General features: G+C 42.6%; 1 protein-coding gene across 1 annotated transcript in view; it reads left to right on the top strand.

Moving 5' to 3' along the window:
* SHMT1 (serine hydroxymethyltransferase 1) overlaps nt 1-20,560 on the top strand; it is a 111,200-nt gene that overhangs the window by 34,712 nt on the left and 55,928 nt on the right. Inside the window, exons 6-9 of the mRNA XM_069210107.1 lie at nt 2,611-2,692; nt 4,528-4,740; nt 6,842-6,958; nt 7,979-8,101. Coding sequence (XP_069066208.1) covers nt 2,611-2,692; nt 4,528-4,740; nt 6,842-6,958; nt 7,979-8,101 — 535 coding nt within the window. The remainder of the gene's footprint in view (nt 1-2,610; nt 2,693-4,527; nt 4,741-6,841; nt 6,959-7,978; nt 8,102-20,560) is intronic.

Here is a 20,560-nt window from a genome sequence, read left to right as displayed (position 1 = left end):
TCACTCATGTCAGTCGACATAAAGTTGCAGATCCAACAATGATGACTTCATCACACATAGACACCCCTTCATCAGGGAGCTGTGTTGCTACCACTTCGTCGCTATTCTCGGCTGGATACCATGAGATAGGTTCACAGTCTCATTAGCCTAATTTTCACAAAACTCGGTGATTGACTCTCCATCATGGACAATTCTAGATTGTATCTTCTGACACTCTGTTTATCCTTCACCTCCTTTGAATGATGAAATACAAATGATTTTAATCAAAGGTCAGCGTAACTTGTCGCTGGGAATTACAATGCATCGCAGAATATATGTAAGGTGGGCACCATAACAACCATAACCACCAAAGGTCATCGTTGCTTCTCTTGTCAGTTGCAGAAAAGTTTATGTAGTTTATCGCATAATATCTGTGGAGATTAACAACATGTTAACCCGCAGTGGTTCGATTTGCAAGTACCAAGTGTAGGTAGTTTAGTTATGCTGACCTTGTATTATAATTGTTTCTACTTTATCATTCCTCATTATCCTGCCCTGACGAAGTAACATTGTAACCAGAATTCTTATGGAACAAATGATGGCTTCAGTCTTGGTCCGTGATTGTTCTTTGATGTCTGAATTAACAAACTGAATCAAAAGAATTACCATCAAAAATCAAATCTTCATCAACTTTTATAAGTTAAACACACTCACACAGCTTTGTTTTGACTGTGCCATTCCTCCAAGGGGCGTCATGTAACCTTTTGTTCTGCCTGTGCTTTCCGTGAGCCTTCCCATACAAAATGATGTTTTTTCTCTGTTGTAGGGTGGTTCTCGTTTCCTCCTTATCTTCCTCACTCTACTTATTCTTTTTACCCAAATCATGACTAGTCTGGATAACTAGTTAAATAGCTAAGAGTGTAAGGGCGTCTTACCCTGTTTGGTGCTGTGATGTCAAGATCCAGGAACCCTGCCCGGTTTCACTGTGTTAATGGCCTACTTGGCCCATATCCCCCACTTGATTCATAACTCAAATACAGCCCTCCCAAAGATTCAATGATTGCACCTCTCCTTTACAATTCATAAAGCTCTAACCACACAGGAGGCAAGTTAGCAACACTCATGGGTGATTCTCCCAGCCCTCCAATAACATGGCTGAATATATAATGGATGTTCATATCAAGTACTCTGTGTGGCTCTTGAATTGACTCCTACTATTGTGGGCTGAACAATTGATGCTCCTGTTCCACTCCTGTGTGAACTTTGTTTATTCTTTAGTGGCTGAACAGTGCCTCAGGTGGTGAGGTTCCGGGGTTCTTGGGTGCTGTTTATTTATATAGTGTTTATCCCTAGTGGGGTGTTGACGTGCTTTGCAGACAGGTAGCAACCTACTAAGCAGAGGCCCACAGTTAATAGTTTTTTGTCAATAGAATGGCAGAATCCAGGCGCATGTTTCGTTTTATTGTAGTGATATAGCGACTTCATAGAGCAAGATGTGAAATTAAAGTGAGGGTCTAGGTAGTTGTTATTTTGATTATGGATTTGCACAGGTTGCTAAGTACTAAGACAGTTTATATGATTAATTTTGTGAGTGAGGTAAAAGTTAATTCTTATTGATTTTTTTTAAATTATACTTTTTCCAGTGAGTGATTACTGCATTAATTGATCATTTAAGATTCAGGTGACTTTCTAGGAGTGAATTCATGTTTTCTTTGTAAACCTGTTTGCGAGGTAAATATGTATGTTGCTCTTCTGTCTTCCTGTTTATTCTCCATGATTCATCTTTTTGCTGGAAACCTGCAGTTAAATTCTGGGGAAAGTACTGGCCGAAATGTTTGTGGCCTGTTTTCAGTGAACGTACTATAGTATTCGGTGGTTATTTAACAGTACTTAGATGGGTCGACTTCTCTCCTTACGAATATGCATCAGAGGTGGCTTCTACTTGATTATTAGATCACCCACCAATGGCAAGTATGACTAAGTTTGTTCTTACACTCTTTGTAACATTTCATGCTAACTGCAGTAACAAAGCCATAATGTATTTAGAGCACATCTCCGTATATCATGTACCTCACCCAAAGTGTTGCATTTAGGCCTCTAAGAGCATTGCCCTTTCCAGCCATGAAGTCCAAAGTGTCACCCAGGAACCTGATGTTTAGCTGAGTGCTTTGTGACCCATTCAGGTGTACGAAGTTCACAATACAATAAATACATTGATGTGATGCAGTACAACACAGTATATAGTAACAAAGGGTAGGAAAATGAACATTGAGAAGTACGTCCTCAAAATGGTGTTTGGATTATAAAATTCCTTCTAAAATCTATCTTTGAGGAGAAAACATCTCCAGGTAAAGCATGGGAACCTAATTAAAGACAAAGGTTGTGAAGGTTCATAAATTTGGTGGCTGCTAAATTTGAATTTGGTGACTCCTTTTCTGAGTTATGACAGTCCTACTTGAGTGGAAGAATTGGAGGAAGTCATTTGTTGATCTGTTTTGGGATGGCTACATTTATATTAGCTCATTGCACCAATATGTTCTTGAGTCGCATGACAGCTTGTGTGACACTCGCTATTCAGTAGTTGCTCATTCTTCGATGGTGATCCTTGAATGTTCTTCTTTCACTTGCTAGGTGAACCCGAACACTGGCTACATTGACTATGATCGACTGGAAGAAAATGCCCGTCTGTTCCACCCAAAACTGATCATTGCAGGTATGGTGACACATCCTGTAATGGACAGATGTGGTCTTGATGCAACTATGCAATATTGGTTCTTGTGCCCAGGCTTTAAAGTCGAGCTGGAATGTAAAACGGGCATAGGATTTAGTGTTGTAGACAGTACCCTTTTCACACTTTGCTTCTAGTCCAGGAGACTATCCCTCCAGTTATTAACATGTTTCTTTCTGACCGTTCTCTCCACTCCACCACACCCTTGCATCTTACGCCCGATTTTACCCCTTCAGACCACTTCTTTCTACGCTCTAGATTTAGACCTGGGTCTTGGCACAATGCAAGATCACATGTTTCTGTATATCACACCATATCCCAAAGTTCAATGAGTGTAATCCGAAAAAGAAAAATGTATAAACTACACCAAAATGCTCTTAACATGCCACTTTCAGAGTGTAAGTATAAAACGTTAGCTGGCGCTTACTGCAAGCTAAGCATTTTTGGGAGGAATACCCTGGCATAGAGACACTTATGTTCCTTGGATTTGCAGCCTTCCACAGAAGTGTGTGCATTTTTTTAGTTTTCACAGAATGGAGTTCAGTGACTTTGTTCTGTGTAGGGATGCTATTTAATGTAATTCTGCATTGAGAAGTCACAATCTAAGCATGGAAGACATGAATGTTTTTCTAAGATCCTGATTGTGCAAAAAGTCCCTTTATGCCCAGAGTGTCTCTTTCCATCCCGTGACTACCCTTGAATCTGTAGTGTAGGGCCTGAAACTAAAAGCTGTTTATACCCTACTCTGCACCAGTGGTGCAGGCTGGCATTGAACAGCATGGCACCACTATTCTTCACCTATGCATGGGTGAGCCCTTGCCAGAGTTGATCACCAATCAGTGTTGGCTGGAATGTGACTTCCCTATGCATCTAAATATGTAGATGTGGGATACCAACCCACCTTTTTTGTTTGATGGTCTATCTGTTTTTCCTTTTCAACTGTGGAAATTATTTTGTCAGTTTTTTTTTTTTTTTTTTTATATTTGAGGATTGTGAAGGAAGGGACTAATTGCATGAAATGTACAAGTTTTCCATTACTACTTCGAAGACTCCCTCAAGTATGGCGTCAATTGATGGTGTATAAACACTGTATTTTGTGGTGTGTATGTATGTTTATTATGGATCAGAGTTTTAACTTTCAGCTCCCATATGCTGCCGTTCGGAAAGGGAAATGAAGGGCAGTGAGTGTAAAATAACCACAATAAAGATGAAATCTGCTGTAGAACTCTTCTTGAGGACTCTAAAGTCTATAATGAATGACTAGATTTATTTGTTGCAGTGGAAATCTGGGCTCCGGCGTCTCGGGTGCTTCAGAACTAGACTGGTTGACCTAAATGCTTTGATGGTATGGTTGCCACCCCAGTGTACCAAGAAATAACCTCCAGTCAGGCTGCTTCTTCACAAATTTTCCCTGCAGGTGTCAGGGGAAACCTGATGGACAATGTCTGACCATGGTGCATTTGCCAGACAGTTTAGGTGAAAGGCTCTTGCAGATTATGGGAGTGTTCTTGGGTAAGGGCTGAGAATACAATGTGAAGCACATCTATGTTTTTATTGATTAAAGCATACAGTGCATTGAGATGTGTTAAATGTGGCAATAGCACATAGTAAGTTATGGCTTAACAGCCAAATTCAATCTATAGTGATTTCTAAAACTAGAGATTGGAGGATGGATGGTAATAAAAACAAGTGATGAAAATGGCTGTGTATATACAATTCTGTTTAAGAACTTTGAGCATACATTAAGATCTACATTAGCTTAATTTCCTCATCCACAACTGTCGTTACTAAGTGTGAGTACTTGTTTGTCTTGGTTTCAGGTGTCAGCTGCTACTCACGTAACCTGGACTATGCCCGAATGAGAAAGATTGCTGATGAAAATGGAGCATTTCTATTGGCAGATATGGCTCATATCAGTGGGTTGGTAGCTGCTGGAGTGGTGCCATCTCCGTTCGAGCACTGTGATGTGGTATCCACTACAACCCACAAAACTCTGAGAGGCTGCAGGGCTGGCATTATTTTCTATAGAAAAGGTGGGTGTATTTGCTTCTCATTAGCTCTGACCCAGCCTAATTTTAAGCCATTTGTTCCTATGTGTTTAGCACATGGAACAAAACATACAACCGTCATGGTAATGTAAAGATTTTTCAGGCATATCAAACAATAAGGTATATCCACAGATGCTGACAGTATTGTTGATACAATCAATTGCAAGCTTCTGAGCCCATAGCAATTAAACTTCCCATTTGTGTATTTGGGCCACTCCTGTTTGTCCTTCGTTTCCCTGCCTTGGTCCCCAAATTGTTGGTGTTTTTTTTGCTACATCACCTAATCTTTATATATTGTCTCCTCCAATTGTATGGCAGACGTTTAGCAAAGTACAAAAAATAATGTATACTAAGCAGTGATGTGGAATTCCTATCGCCCGATGCCCGGGACATAATGTTTGGGCTCAAGGGCAACAAGTTTTTATGTTGATTTTGTCCTTGGGACAAGTAGGCCCAACCTTCTGCAGCACAAACCCTTTGGCTGCCCGTGTACAGGTAAGGGAACTGTCTGCAGTTGAGGTAATGTGTGTGTCGATATGTTAATGCTTTTCAAACTTGCATTTATGGTTCATTAATGGAAAGCCTTCATTGTTATTGTGAGCGCTGTAAATAAACGTTTTAAGGTCACACACTGCATTATGGACAGTGGTTCTGGTATGACAAAAAATAAATGTACACACGTTTGAAAAGTTTAACAATATGAGGCTAAGTATAATGCTCCCAGAATGATTCTAATTAGATGCTAATATTTGCAGAAGCCAGTATGCAAGAGTGATTATTCTTTGCTTTCAAAATAAAATGTCCATTAAAAAAACTGCAAGTAGGAAAAAAACATTTTGCCACTGACATTTTAGGTCCTACTTCTTTGAAGCGTCATTTAGTAAAATGTGTTGATGCATGCTAGCATTTCCAAAAAATATTCCTAATAGAAAATCAGTGTAACCATTTTCAATAAGAATATGGGAAGCATGAAAATAAACAAGCACTGGCAAAGCCAACCGATCCCCCATTTTTTTGTGAGTCTTTTGGTTTTGTCAATGCATGTCTTGTTTTGACATGGCTTTTGTAACATTTTGTCTGGCCCTCACCATTGTAACAAACACTGGCGTAAGAGGGAGCCCCCGGGCTCCCTCAGTATAGCACCTGCACTAAGTGAGTCTGGATTGGGAGGTGGGGGACCTACATGTTCTTTGCAGGGGGCCCCTTCCAGTGTTACACCACTGATTGTTATAGTAGTTCCTTGCACTGAACAAAACTACTTTGTGTGCCAATATGTTCCTTGTGGAAGAGCAGAATGCGATCACTCACAGTAAAGCCAGCCGGGAGAGCGAGAAATGGCAGGGTAACAAAAACAAAATGTCTTTGTTAACGCCAGACATAATTAGGGACCCAATTCTTAGTCACAAAAGTGCATCCATGGTTAATGTCTTCGAGTTAGTGGCTTTCATGAATTCACAAGAACTTACAGAAGTTGACCAGGAAACCATATTCCTATAAAACATTTGTGAACTATATTTTAACATGAGCAAATATGCATGTGTTGCTCTGCTCATGAAAATCTATTGAACGTTTACAAGTTCACTCCGCCCCCCCCCCCCCCCCCCCCCCAACTACTTTTTTCCCAACCCTGGAAGAACTTCTACTTCTGCCATTGTAAATTTCCAATCTTTCTCATTATGCGAAAAGAATAAAGAAAAGCTGGTGAAAATCCTTAAAACATGCAAGTTAGTAGGTTTGCAGACTCAGACATTTTAGCCCTGGAACTATTGCTTATTGCTTCCTCCAGCCCCAGCATGTAGATCTGCGAAAAGGTGGCAAAATAAGGAAATTGATCTACTAGGGATTGAAATTGCAAGTATTCAAGCCCTACTTTTGTAGTAGCTCTGGCATAATCAGAGAGGCTGTTATCAGAGCTCTTAAATAATGAGATTACTGCCATAAGTTGGCGCCACACTACATGGCACAAAAGGGACAGTTAGACTTTTTTCCACAGGAAAAGTAGATCTAGGAAGCAACCTCTCCCATGGACAAGTAGATATTTTATTAAATTCCACACCCTTGACTAAGTTCAATTTTCCTTATGCAGGTGTTCGAAGTGTTGATGTAAAAACCGGTAAAGAGGTCTTGTACAATATTGAAGGACTCATTAACCAGGCTGTATTCCCTGGGCTACAAGGTGGGCCACACAACCACGCCATTGCTGGTAAGTTCCTAACATTTTTACATTGAAGAGGTGTGGACAATCACCAGCGGTTCTGTTTGCTAGCATTCATCCCATAATCTTTTGTGTGTTTGTAACGTACAAGAGGACCATTGGTATGCCCAAATGGGAGCTCCTTGCTGTGCAAAAGGGTCCACCTTCTGGGGTTGCATTAAGGCTAGCCTCTATCTAGAGTGGCACAATGAGTGAAAAATAATAGATTTGGATCCCACTCAGAGGTGCTGGTAGTTTAGACTGTTTGTAAGCATACTTCCATCACTTTTTGTGTGTGTGTGTTTAGTGGTCTTCATTTTCAGTCCTGCTGTCTCTTTGGAATGACTGACTTTTAAAGACTTAATAAATGTTATTCGATTTTTAAATATAGGAGAAATTGCAGCTGGGTACAGAATTTTGTTTGACACTAAGTCACCAATTATTCAAATCACCCAAATAAATTTCTGTTCTCTGCAATAAACCTATGCATTTAGAGCCTTAGTTGCAAAGGGAAAAAGCTGTGACTCATAACTCATCCCAGGTTTCTGCACCTCCGCTAACTCCGAAACCTATTCTTGGGCTTATACTGCCATAATTCGAAGCCCAAAACTGTTAAACGTTGTCTATCTCTGTTTTGTGTGTCCAGTTGAAGCCTATATAAGTAGTAACTGACAATTTAACCAAAAACAGAGCAAAGTACCTTTAAACAAGCAAACTTCACTTAGTCCTGCACTGTGACGTTTACTATTTTCTGAAGCAATAGACTGTCCTTTTTCATACTGTATACTGTGCATCTTTTGCCTCCTCGGGTTTCCCAACATACATAGACCGGGTTAAGGATGATGATCTGTGGGATTTGTAGAGAGCAAAGATGCTTCCAAGAGTTTCCTGGGTTGTGTATACAACATGTATGCTTTGTATTGTTGATTAAGAAAATATGAAGATCTGGGCCACTGTACTAAGAAGGTGCTTGAAGTTGTTCGGTTTTGTTGCTTACCCGTGTCTAATGTGTTTCTTCTTCCTGTCTAGGAGTTGCTGTAGCACTGAAGCAAGCCATGACCCCTGAATTTAAAATGTACCAAGTTCAGGTGGTGAAAAACTGCAGAGTGCTTTCTGAGGCTCTGATTGAGCTCGGATACCACATAGTCACTGGTAAGAAATTCCCATCCGATTCCAGCGGGCGGCTAAGAGGGCTTGCACAAGCATGGGAATCCTTTTTTGAGTTGCATGCAGTGTAAAATATTTTTGTGATGAGCAGGATCACATAACCCTCATAGCAAGCTGGATGTTAATGGATGAGGCTTTATTAGGTTCACCAATTTTTACTTTCATGATTCTCAGTACATCAAGAATGTACTTTAATCAACATGTGGAGAGTGTTTAATAATGGAAGTCATATTTTTAGTCCATTTTTAGGTTTATTTCAAATGTCTGAGTTTTATCACGGTCAAGTCATACATATAGCTTCCATTCTTAAAGTTTTGATAATTTATTGTGGCGATAAAGGTAAATTACCGTTCTCTATCAAATCCTAATACCAGTACTTTGCTAACTCTGAAACGTTCACATACATGGTTTGATTTTTAGCAACTAATCCAAATCCTTGCTCTCCTGCTGAATGTGATTGTGTGTGTGTGTGTATGTATGTGTGTGTGTGTGTGTGTGTGTATATATACATATATATGTATGTTCGATGGCATGTGTAGCTGCAGATACACATGCTGTGCACATCCCGACATCTGGTGTTGGTCTCGGAGTGTTACAAGTTGTTTTTCTTCAAAGAAGTCTTTTGGAGTCACGAGATAGAGGGACTCCTCGCATTTCGGCTCCATTGTGCATGGGCGTCGACTCCATCTTAGATTGTTTTTTATCTGCCATTGGGTTCGGACGTGTTCCTTTTCGCTCCGGGTTTCGGTTCGGAAAGTTAGTTAGAATCTCGGAAAAATCGTCGGTATTGTTTGCGTTCGGTATTGGGTTAGTTATAACAGATCGACACCGACTTTTGAAGAGCTCCGGTGGCCCTTCAGGGTTTTTTCGATCCCCCGTCGGGGCCTGGTCAGCCCGGCCACGTGTCTCTTCAAGGCTGATGGAACGGACCCCATTCCGCTTCTGCCCAAAATGACATAACAAGTATCCATATACAGATCAGCATCTGGTCTGTAACTTGTGTTTGTCGCCAGAACACAAGGAAGATACTTGTGAAGCCTTTCGAGCGTTTCGGTCCAGGGAGACACTAAGAGACCGAAGAGCAAGAAGACTGCAAATGGCGTCGGCGCCGACAGGACAAGGACGTTTCCAGGAAGAAGAAGAAACCTTCTCCATCCAGGAATCGGACTCTGATGAGATTGATCCCGAAGAAACGCCGAAAACCGTGAGTAAGACGTTGAAACATAAAACTCACAAGAAGACCACAAAAGCCCAGGGGACGCCACCGCTAACAGGCCATGGCTTAACCCGAACAATAGGTGACCGAGCATCGGCACCGAAAAAGGGCACGCTTGTGTCGAAGTCATCCGACTCCGGTCGAGATACCGCCACACAGCAATCTCGGGCCTGAGAAAGCGGCTCCGAGCAAGTTCGGCACCGAGACAGCGGCAACGAAATGAATTGGCACCGAGAGACAATGATGCCGAAAATAAACAAGGTTTCGTCGGAACCGAAAAAAGTAGCCGAAAAGGTTTCGATACCGAAACATCCGGCCTCGGAACCGAAATCAAGTTCCTACACAGAGGAACAAGAACTGTCCTCACAAATGAAAATACATAGATTTGGACAGGAATTGGAGACAATGGAGCCAGACTACACCCAAAGAAGGCTCCACATCCAAAAAGAAACAGGGAAGATCAGCACTCTCCCTCCTATTAGAATGAAACGCGAACTTGACTTCCAGGAGAAAGACAAGCAGCCACAGGCAAAGGTGGCTAAACAAGTAAGCCCGCCACCTTCTCCACAGCGATTGCCGCAAACATCATCGGTAGCCACTCCACCTATGATGCAATCCCCGACTCATACAGGGATGAGTCAAGATGACCCTGACGCGTGGGACATTTTATGATGCGCCAGTGTCAGATAATAGTCCTGACTGTTATCCAGCTAGACCGTCGCCACCAGAAGATAGTACAGCCTACACACAAGTGGTGTCGAGGGCAGCGGCATTTCATAATGTCAGCCTGCATGCAGAGCCCATTGAAGACGACTTTCTATTTAATACATTGTCGTCCACACAGAGCCAGTACCAAAGTCTTCCCATGCTACCCGGAATGCTAAAACACTCCAAACAAGTGATTGAGGAGCCTGTAAAAGGAAGGGCCATTACTCCAAGAGTGGAGAAAAATATAAACCGCCACCAACCGACCCCATGTACATCACACAACAGCTAACACCAGACTCAGTTGTAGTAGGGGCAGCTCGCAAGAGAGCGAACTCACATACTTCAGGAGATGCACCACCTCCAGATAAAGAAAGTCGAAAGTTCGACGCAGCAGGCAAAAAGGTGGCGGCACAGGCAGCAAACCAGTGGCGTATTGCAAACTCACAGGCTTTGTTGGCCAGATACGATAGGGCTCATTGGGACGAAATGCAACACTTTATAGAACATTTGCCCAAGGAGTTCCAAAAGAGAGCACAGCAAGTAGTAGAAGAAGGACCGAGTATCTCCAACAATCAGATACGGTCAGTAATGGATGCAGCAGACACAGCTGCTAGAACTGTCAACACAGCAGTGACAATAAGGAGACATGCATGGCTGCGGACATCAGGATTTAAACCAGAAATACAGCAAGCTGTGCTGAATATGCCATTTAACGGACAGCAGTTGTTTGGGCTGGAGGTGGACCCTGCTAGCGAAAAACTTAAGGAAGACACTGTTGCGGCCAAAGCCATGGGCGCACTCTACTCCCCACAGAGCAGAGGCACATTTCGAAAAACACAGTTTCGAGGGGGGTTTCGAGGGAAAAGCACAGAACCCACGACCTCACAAACAAGGCCCACTTATTAGAGCCAATATCTGCAGGGAAGTTTTCGGGGACAATATAGAGGGGGACAGTTCCCAAAAAGTAGAGGGAAGTTCCAAAGCCCCAAAACTCCTCAAAACAAGCAGTGACTTCCAAGTCACACATCCCCATTACATAATACCTGTGGCGGGGGGAGACTAAGCAAATTTTACAAACATTGGGAGGAGATAACAGACACTTGGGTACTGGCAATTATCCAGCATGGTTATTGTAAGGAAATGCCTCCTTGGCATGGTTACCCCCTGACTTTTTGCCTTTGCTGATGCTATGTTTTGAATTGAAAGTGTGCTGAGGCCTGCTAACCAGGCCCCAGCACCAGTGTTCTTTCCCTAACCTGTACTTTTGATTCCACAATTGGCACACCCTGGCATCCAGATAAGTCCCTTGTAACTGGTACCTCTGGTACCAAGGGCCCTGATGCCGGGGAAGGTCTCTAAGGGCTGCAGCATGTATTATGCCACCCTGGAGACCCCTCACTCAGCACAGACACACTGCTTACCAGCTTGTGTGTGCTAGTGAGAACAAAACGAGTAAGTCGACATGGCACTCCCCTCAGGGTGCCATGCCAGCCTCTCACTGCCTATGCAGGTATAGATAAGTCACCCCTCTAGTAGGCCTTACAGCCCTAAGGCAGGGTGCACTATACCATAGGTGAGGGCACCAGTGCATGAGCACTGTGCCCCTACAGTGTCTAAGCAATACCTTAGACATTGTAAGTGCAGGGTAGCCATAAGAGTATATGGTCTGGGAGTCTGTTTTACACGAACTCCACAGCACCATAATGGCTACACTGAAAACTGGAAAGTTTGGTATCAAACTTCTCAGCACAATAAATGCACACTGATGCCAGTGTACATTTGATTGTAAAATACACCACAGAGGGCACCTTAGAGGTGCCCCCTGAAACTTAACCGACTATCTGTGTAGGCTGACTGGTTCCAGCAGCCTGCCACACTAGAGACATGTTGCTGGCCCCATGGGGAGAGTGCCTTTGTCACTCTGAGGCCAGTAACAAAGCCTGCACTGGGTGGAGATGCTAACACCTCCCCCAGGCAGGAGCTGTAACACCTGGCGGTGAGCCTCAAAGGCTCACCCCTTTGTCACAGCACCGCAGGACACTCCAGCTTAGTGGAGTTGCCCGCCCCCTCCGGCCACGGCCCCCACTTTTGGCGGCAAGGCGGGAGGAAACAAAGAAAACAACAAGGAGGAGTCACTGGCCAGTCAGGACAGCCCCTAAGGTGTCCTGAGCTGAAGTGACTCTAACTTTTAGAAATCCTCCATCTTGCAGATGGAGGATTCCCCCAATAGGATTAGGGATGTGACCCCCTCCCCTTGGGAGGAGGCACAAAGAGGGTGTACTCACCCTCAGGGCTAGTAGCCATTGGCTACTAACCCCCCAGACCTAAACACGCCCTTAAATTTAGTATTTAAGGGCTTCCCTGAACCTAAGATTTTAGATTCCTGCAACTTACCTGAAGAAGGACTGCTGAGCTGAAAAACCCCTGCAGAGGAAGAACAGAAGACACCAACTGCTTTGGCTCCAGACTTACCGGCCTGTCTCCTGCCTTCCAAAGAAACCTGCTCCAGCGACGCTTTCCAAGGGACCAGCGACCTCTGAATCCTCTGAGGACTGCCCAGCTTCAAGAAAGACTAGAAACTCCCGAGGACAGCGGCACTGCTCCAAGAGAACTGCAACTTTGTTACAAGGAGCAGATTTAAAGACCCCTGCAACTCCCCGCAAGAAGCGTGAGACTTGCAACACTGCACCCGGCGACCCCGACTCAACTGGTGAAGAACAACCAACTCAGGGAGGACCCTCCGGCGACTCTACGACTGTGAGTAACCAAAGTTGTCCCCCCTGAGCCCCCACAGCGACGCCTGCAGAGGGAATCCCCAGGCTCCCCCTGACCGCGACTGTCTGAACTCCATTTCCCGACGGCTGGAAAAGACCCTGCACCCGCAGCCCCCAGCCCCTAAAGAAATGGAACTTCTGTGCAGGAGTGACCCCCAGGAGGCCCTCTCCCTTGCCCAGGTGGTGGCTACCCCTAGGAGCCCCCCCCTTGCCTGCCTGCATAGCTGAAGAGACCCCTTGGTCTCCCATTGAAAACTAAAGGAAACCCGACGCTTGTTTGCACACTGCACCCGGCCGCCCCCGCGCTGCTGAGGGTGTACTTTCTGTGTGGACTTGTGCCCCCCCCGGTGCCCTACAAAACCCCCCTGGTCTGCCCTCCGAAGACGCGGGTACTTACCTGCTGGCAGACTGGAACCGGGGCACCCCCTTCTCTCCATTGAAGCCTATGTGTTTTGGGCACCTCTTTGACCTTTGCACCTGACCAGCCCTGAGCTGCTGGTGTGATAACTTTGGGGTTGCTCTGAACCCCCAACGGTGGGCTACCTTGGACCAAAAACTGAAACCTCTAAGTGACTTACTTACCTGTTAAAACTAACAATAACTTACCTCCCCCAGGAACTGTGAAAATTGCACTGTGTCCACTTTTAAAACAGCTTATTGTGTTTTATGTAAAAAGTATACATGCTAAAGTAATGATTCGAAGTTCCTAGAGTACTTACCTGCAATACCTTTCAAATGAGATATTACATGTAAAATTTGAACCTGTGGTTCTTAAAATAAACTAAGAAAATATATTTTTCTATAACAAAACCTATTGGCTGGATTTGTCTCTGAGTGTGTGTTCCTCATTTATTGCCTGTGTGTATGTACAACAAATGCTTAACACTACTCCTTTGATAAGCCTACTGCTCGACCACACTACCACAAAATAGAGCATTAGTATTATCTCTTTTTTGCCACTATCTTACCTCTAAGGGGAACCCTTGGACTCCGTGCATGCTATTCCTTACTTTGAAATAGCACATACAGAGCCAACTTCCTACAGTTATTGCATAGAATTTCTCAAATTCCCTCCAAACGTCCCACCGAAAACACACAATATGTCAAAACAACATATAGATCTTCTAGGACTAGAAGTTCAGGCATTGCTACAGAAAGAAGCAATAGAATTAGTACCAAACCAACAGAAAGGAACAGGAGTTTACTCTCTGTACTTTCTCATACCCAAAAAAGACAAGAGACTGAGACCTATATTAGATCTCAGAACATTAAATACCTACATCAAATCAGATCACTTTCACATGGTGACATAAAAGGACGTAATCCCACTGCTCAAACAACAAGACTACATGACCACACTAGACCTAAAGGATGCATATTTCCATATACCGATACATCCTTCACACAGAAAGTACTTAAGGTTTGTATTCCAAGGGGTACATTACCAATTCAAGGTGTTGCCATTCGGAATAACAACTGCGCCAAGAGTTTTTACAAAGTGCCTGGCAGTCGTAGCTGCACATATCAGAAGGCAGCAAATACATGTGTTCCCGTACCTAGACGATTGGTTAATCAAAACCAACACGCTAGAACGGTGTTCACAACACACAAAGTATGTCATAGAAACCCTCCACAAACTAGGTTTCTCAATCAACTACACAAAGTCACACCTTCTGCCGTGTCAAACACAGCAATACTTAGGGGCGACAATCAACACAGCAAAAGGGATTGCCACTCCAAGTCCACAAAGGGTTCAGGCATTTCGCAATGTAATACAGGCCATTTATCCAAAACAAAAAATACAAGTCAAAATGGTGATGACACTCCTAGGCATGATGTCCTCATGCATAGCCATTGTCCCAAACGCAAGGTTGCACATGCGGCCCTTACAACAGTGCCTAGCATCACAATGGTCACAGGCACAGGGTCAACTTCTAGATCTGGTGTTGGTAGACCACCAAACATACACCTCGCTTCAATGGTGGAACAGTATAAATTTAAACCAAGGGTGGCCTTTCCAAGACCCAGTGCCACAATATGTAATAACGACAGATGCCTCCATGATAGGGTGGGGAGCACACCTCAATCAACACAGCATCCAAGGACAATGGGACAGTTTCACATAAATCACTTAGAACTATTGGCAGTATTTCTAGCGCTGAAAGCATTTCAACCCATAATAAGCCACAAACACATTCTTGTCAAAACAGACAACATGACAACGATGTATTACCTAAACAAACAGGGAGGGACGCACTCAACACAGTTGTGTCTCCTGGCACAGAGAATATGGCATTGGGCGATTCACAACCACATTCGCCTAATAGCACAATTTATTCCAGGAATTCAGAATCGGTTACCAGACAATCTCTCGGGATCACCAACAGATCCACGAATGGGAGATTCACCCCCAAATACTGAACACTTACTTCCAGAATTGGGGAACACCACAAATAGATCTATTTGCAACAAAGGAAAACGCAAAATGCCGAAACTTCGCATCCAGGTACCCACAACATCAGTCTCAGAGCAATGCGTTGTGGATGAGTTGGTCAGGGATATTTGCTTACGCTTTTCCCCCTCTCCCACTCCTTCCATATCTGGTAAACAAGTTGAGTCAAAACAAACTCAAACTCATACTAATAGCGCCAACATGGGCAAGACAACCTTGGTACACAACACTACTAGACCTCTCAGTAGTGCCTCATGTCAAACTACCAAACAGACCAGATCTGTTAACGCAACACAAACAACAGATCAGACACCCAAATCCAGCATCGCTGAATCTAGCAATTTGGCTCCTGAAGTGCTAGAGTTAAGACACTTAGACCTTACACAAGAATGTATGGGGGTCATAAAACAAGCTAGGAAACCTACCACTAGACATTGCTATGCAAATAAGTGGAAAAGATTTGTTTATTACTGCCATAATAATCAAATTCAACCCTTACACGCATCTGCCAAAGATATCGTAAAATACTTACTACATTTGCAAAAGTCAAAGCTAGCTTTTTCTTCCATTAAGATACATCTTACTGCAATTTCAGCTTACCTGCAAATTACGCACTCAACTTCACTGTTGAGGATACCAGCCATAAAAGTGTTTATGGAAGGCCTAAAGAGAATTATACCACCAAGAACACCACCAGTTCCTTCATGGAACCTCAACATTGTCTGAACACGACTCATGGGTCCACCTTTTGAGCCCATGCACTCTTGTGAAATGCAATACTTAACATGGAAAGTTGCATTTTTAATTGCCATCACATCTTTAAGAAGAGTAAGTGAGATTCAAGCATTTACCATACAAGAACCATTTATTCAAATACACAAGCATAAAGTAGTCCTACGGACAAATCCTAATTTTTTACCAAAAGTCATATCACTGTTCCACTTGAATCAAACAGTAGAATTACCAGTGTTCTTCCCACAGCCAGATTCTGTAGCTGAAAGAGCACTACATACATTAGGCATCAAAAGAGCGTTAATGTACTACATTGACAGAACAAAACTAATTCGAAAAACAAAACAATTATTTATTGCTTTCCAAAAACCTCATACAGGAAATCCAATTTCTAAACAAGGCATTGCTAGATGGATAGTTAAATGCATTCAAACCTGTTATCTTAAAGCAAAAAGAGAACTGCCTATTACACCAAAGGCACACTCCACTAGAAAGAAAGGTGCTACCATGGCCTTTCTAGGAAATATTCCAATGACCGAAATATGTAAGGCAGCTACATGGTCTACGCCTCATACATTTACTAAACAGTACTGTGTAGATGTGTTAACAGCACAAAAAGCCACAGTAGGTCAAGCAGTACTACGAACATTGTTTCAAACAACTTCAACTCCTACAGGCTGAACCACCGCTTTTGGGGAGATAACTTGCTTACTAGTCTATGCACAGCATGTGTATCTGCAGCTACACATGCCATCGAACGGAAAATGTCACTTACCCAGTGTACATCTGTTCGTGGCATTAGTCGCTGCAGATTCACATGCGCCTCCCCGGGAGCCTGTAGCCGTTTAGAAGTTGATCTTGGACATTTGTAAATATATTACTTTAAACTGCATTATGTACATACGTATTCACTCCATTGCATGGGCACTATTACTAGCATACACAACTCCTACCTCACCCTCTGCGGGGAAAACAATCTAAGATGGAGTCGACGCCCATGCGCAATGGAGCCGAAATGGAAGGAGTCCCTCGATCTCGTGACTCAAAGACTTCTTCGAAGAAAAACAACTTGTAACACTCCGAGCCCAACACCAGATGGCGGGATTTGCACAGCATGTGAACCTGCAGCGACTAATGCCATGAACAGATGTACACTAGGTAAGTGACATTTTCTATATATATAAGCAGAAACATAGGGCAACGCGTTTCAACCTTCACGGTCTTCTTCCTTGGCCCTTCTTACAATACATGTCTAACAAAGTGAATGTGGCCCCGCCCATTTTGCTGTCTATACATCCCCTCATCCATAGACATAGAAAAGATACATTCTCTTTTTTTTTTTTTCTTTTTTTTCTCCTCCTTCCCCTTTCTTCTATATGTGCATCTATATATAAGCATAGAAATGTATTCTTTTGCATTTTCTTTCTAAATGTCCATTTACGTTTCCAATAACGAGTATCATCAAAAATAATTCTGCTGGTTGGGTAAGCCACTATTCCTAACACAATAAATCATCAAATTAGTATTCCAATAAACCTCTCAACAGAAACTCATAGATAGCCTAAACTTATCTGGTCAGACCCTACCCTGGTATCTTCATATTAACCAATATGTACAAAAAGTTCTTCATCCTTGTTCAATCCCCAGGGATGACGACTGTTTAACTGAATAATATATTCAGACTCCAATCTCCTTAGTTGTCTTTCTCTGTCCCCTCCTCTAGGAGTGGCAAGGACCCTGTCTATGCCAAAAAATCTCATTTTCTCGACTTTCCCCTCATGTTCCAGATTACAATGCCGCGCTACTGGATACGTTACATCCTTATTCAATATTGCTCTCCAGTGCTCAAGAATATGTTTTTGTTAGTTGAAAAATTGTGCTGCCGACATATTGTAATCCGCATGGGCACTCTATTACATATACAGCAAAATCTGAATTGCAATTGTTATACTTTTTGATGTTCACTCGGCTGCCCGTCGGTAGCTCATATTACTTCCGATTTGAACTATATTTGCAGGCTTTGCACTTAGACAAATATCAAGGTTTTTATAAGTGTGCTAAGAAAGTTTCTTTGTTTTTCCTTGTGTAACTGTGTACCAAAATATCCCTTAGCGAACTACTTCTTTTATAGGTTATCAAAGGAGTACGACTAACTAGCTGCCCAATTGTTCTGTCAGCCTTGATCAGATGCCAATATTTCATGAGAATCTTTTTAACTTCCGAAGCTGTTGGAAGAATGGTCACTTCTGATGGCAGCTACCAGCAAGAAGATGTTAGAACTCCTATCGAAATATGCGGAGATGGAACTTACACAAACTAGTGAAGAAATCACTAAACTTTAGGCAAATCTCGAACAACACGAGACACAAGATGAAATCAAAAAATTCTGTGAAGAGATGGAGGCACGTCTCAAAAAATATGAAGATGAAATAAAATTGAAGAAAAAGAAAAAATTTCTCCGGGACAAAAACGATTATGCAACTGGGCGTGTCTTAACATTCAGCAGACGATATGACCAAGCTCTGAAAGATTATAGACAAGGTGAAGCCTTACGACGACAGGAGACATCGTCATCGGAATAGAGTGTGGAAAACATATCAGACCTGGAAGAAATCCCGGGCCCAAGCACATTGGCGGGCCAACCTTTAACCACATTGGAGGAGTATCGTTTTTTACAGATGAGCTCAAGACCACAGAGAAAACCCCTAAGAGACAAAGGCGAAGGCGCAGAAACAAAAAGATCAGGAGAGGGGGCAGGTCAACAGGACAACGGGAATTTGGTTGGCAGAACCGCACGACGAGCCAGGAGAAAGAAATAACGAAGGATAAAGAATTGACAGTGGTTAACATCTCTTCTCACATTTTGTCACAGGATGAACGATCAATATTGGAATTAGGGCTATCTTTCTGTCCAACAGCGAATTTCAATTATATGAAAACACGCATTGACATTTTCCACCTGATCAGAAAATTGAAGCTAATAAAAATCTTTGCACAACAAAAAAAAAGGACGCAACTTTATCATATTCAACACAAATAAACAGTTCAGAGTTGGCTTCAGAACTAACGATCAGGGACATAGACGGTCTAGCGTCTCTACGAGAACTGGAGATAGGAGAGAGAACATGGGAAACAGACATGGAGCTACTAGAGGATCTAGACTTACGAACAGACTGTGCCAGCGGTAGCAGCTTCAAAGCAAAATCGAGATGTAATCCAATCTTACCACATGATAATATCGATGCCTTTCATGAAGCAGTGGCTTTTGAGCTACTAAATTTGTGGAAGAGGTCGAAAGATGCTTACGCACGGAATTTGACACCAGGTCAAAAAACAGCATTGATATCTCTTAAGAAAGCAACCTCATTTGTGATAAAGCCGGCAGATAAGGGTGGGAATGTAGTGTTATGGGATGCTACAAAATACCAACAAGAAGCCAAGAGGCAACTGCTCAATTCAGCATGTTATGAGATTTCTACAATATCAGCTTATCGACAGTCAATCAGGAGATGTCATAATTTATTGTTTGATGGTGTTAGCAGAGGCCTACTCTCAGATGATGAGTATAAGTTTTTACTGGTACAGAAACCAGTGGCACCTTGTTTCTACTTATTACCTAAGATACATAAGAACATTGAAAACCCCCTGGGCCGTCCTATAGTATCAGCCAGAGGCAGTCTCTTGGAGAATGTTTCCATTTATTTGTATTATTTCTTAAGTCCATATGTATCGAATTTAAGCTCATATTGCAGAGATACTACAGAATTTCTCACCAAAATACAAGATATCCCTTGGCAAACAAACTACATTATGGTAACCATAGATGTAGTATCATTGTACACCTGTATACCACATGAGAAGGGTATTCAGGCGTGTCGATATTTCTTTAGGGATAAACCAATCAGATTATTGGAACATTCTGAACTACTTCTGAACATGTTAAAATTTTGTTTGGAAAATAAAAAAAATTATTTATGAGGATGAATGGTATAGACAAACAACCGGGACGGCGATGGGAAGTTGCTTTGCTCCTAGTTATGCCTTTTTGTTTATGGGATGGTGGGAAACACAATGGGTGATGACAGATGAAATGGTTCCAACATTTTACATTTTGGACCCGATACATCGATGATGTATTTATGATATGGGAAGGTCCAGAAACACTGTTATATGATTTTCTAAACTCATTACCAAACAGAGACCTGAATTTACAATTCTCATTTAAAGTACACAAACAGGTGATGGAATTTTTAGACATAGAGGTCTGTGTAAAAGATGGTACATTACACACAACTGTTCAGGAAAAGCACATCAGGCAACAACATTTTACATGCAACAAGCCACCACCCTCCCAATGTAAAATGGAGTATACCCTACGGGGAATTAAGAGCCAAGAAAAACTGCAGTACCCCACAAAGTTTTGAGGAAGAACAATTAAGAATGACAAAAAGATTTAGATCTAGAGGCTATCCATACAGAGTAGTAAAGATGGCATGTCAAAAGACAGCAGCAGTTCAAAGGGCGGAACTATTGATTCCCAAAAAGAGATGTGAAGGAACTAA

The sequence above is a fragment of the Pleurodeles waltl genome, chromosome 10 (assembly GCF_031143425.1).
Source record: "Pleurodeles waltl isolate 20211129_DDA chromosome 10, aPleWal1.hap1.20221129, whole genome shotgun sequence".
NCBI lineage: Eukaryota > Metazoa > Chordata > Amphibia > Caudata > Salamandridae > Pleurodeles > Pleurodeles waltl.
The sequence above is the reverse complement of the archived record's forward strand: the minus strand, read 5'-3'. Positions and strand labels throughout refer to the sequence as shown.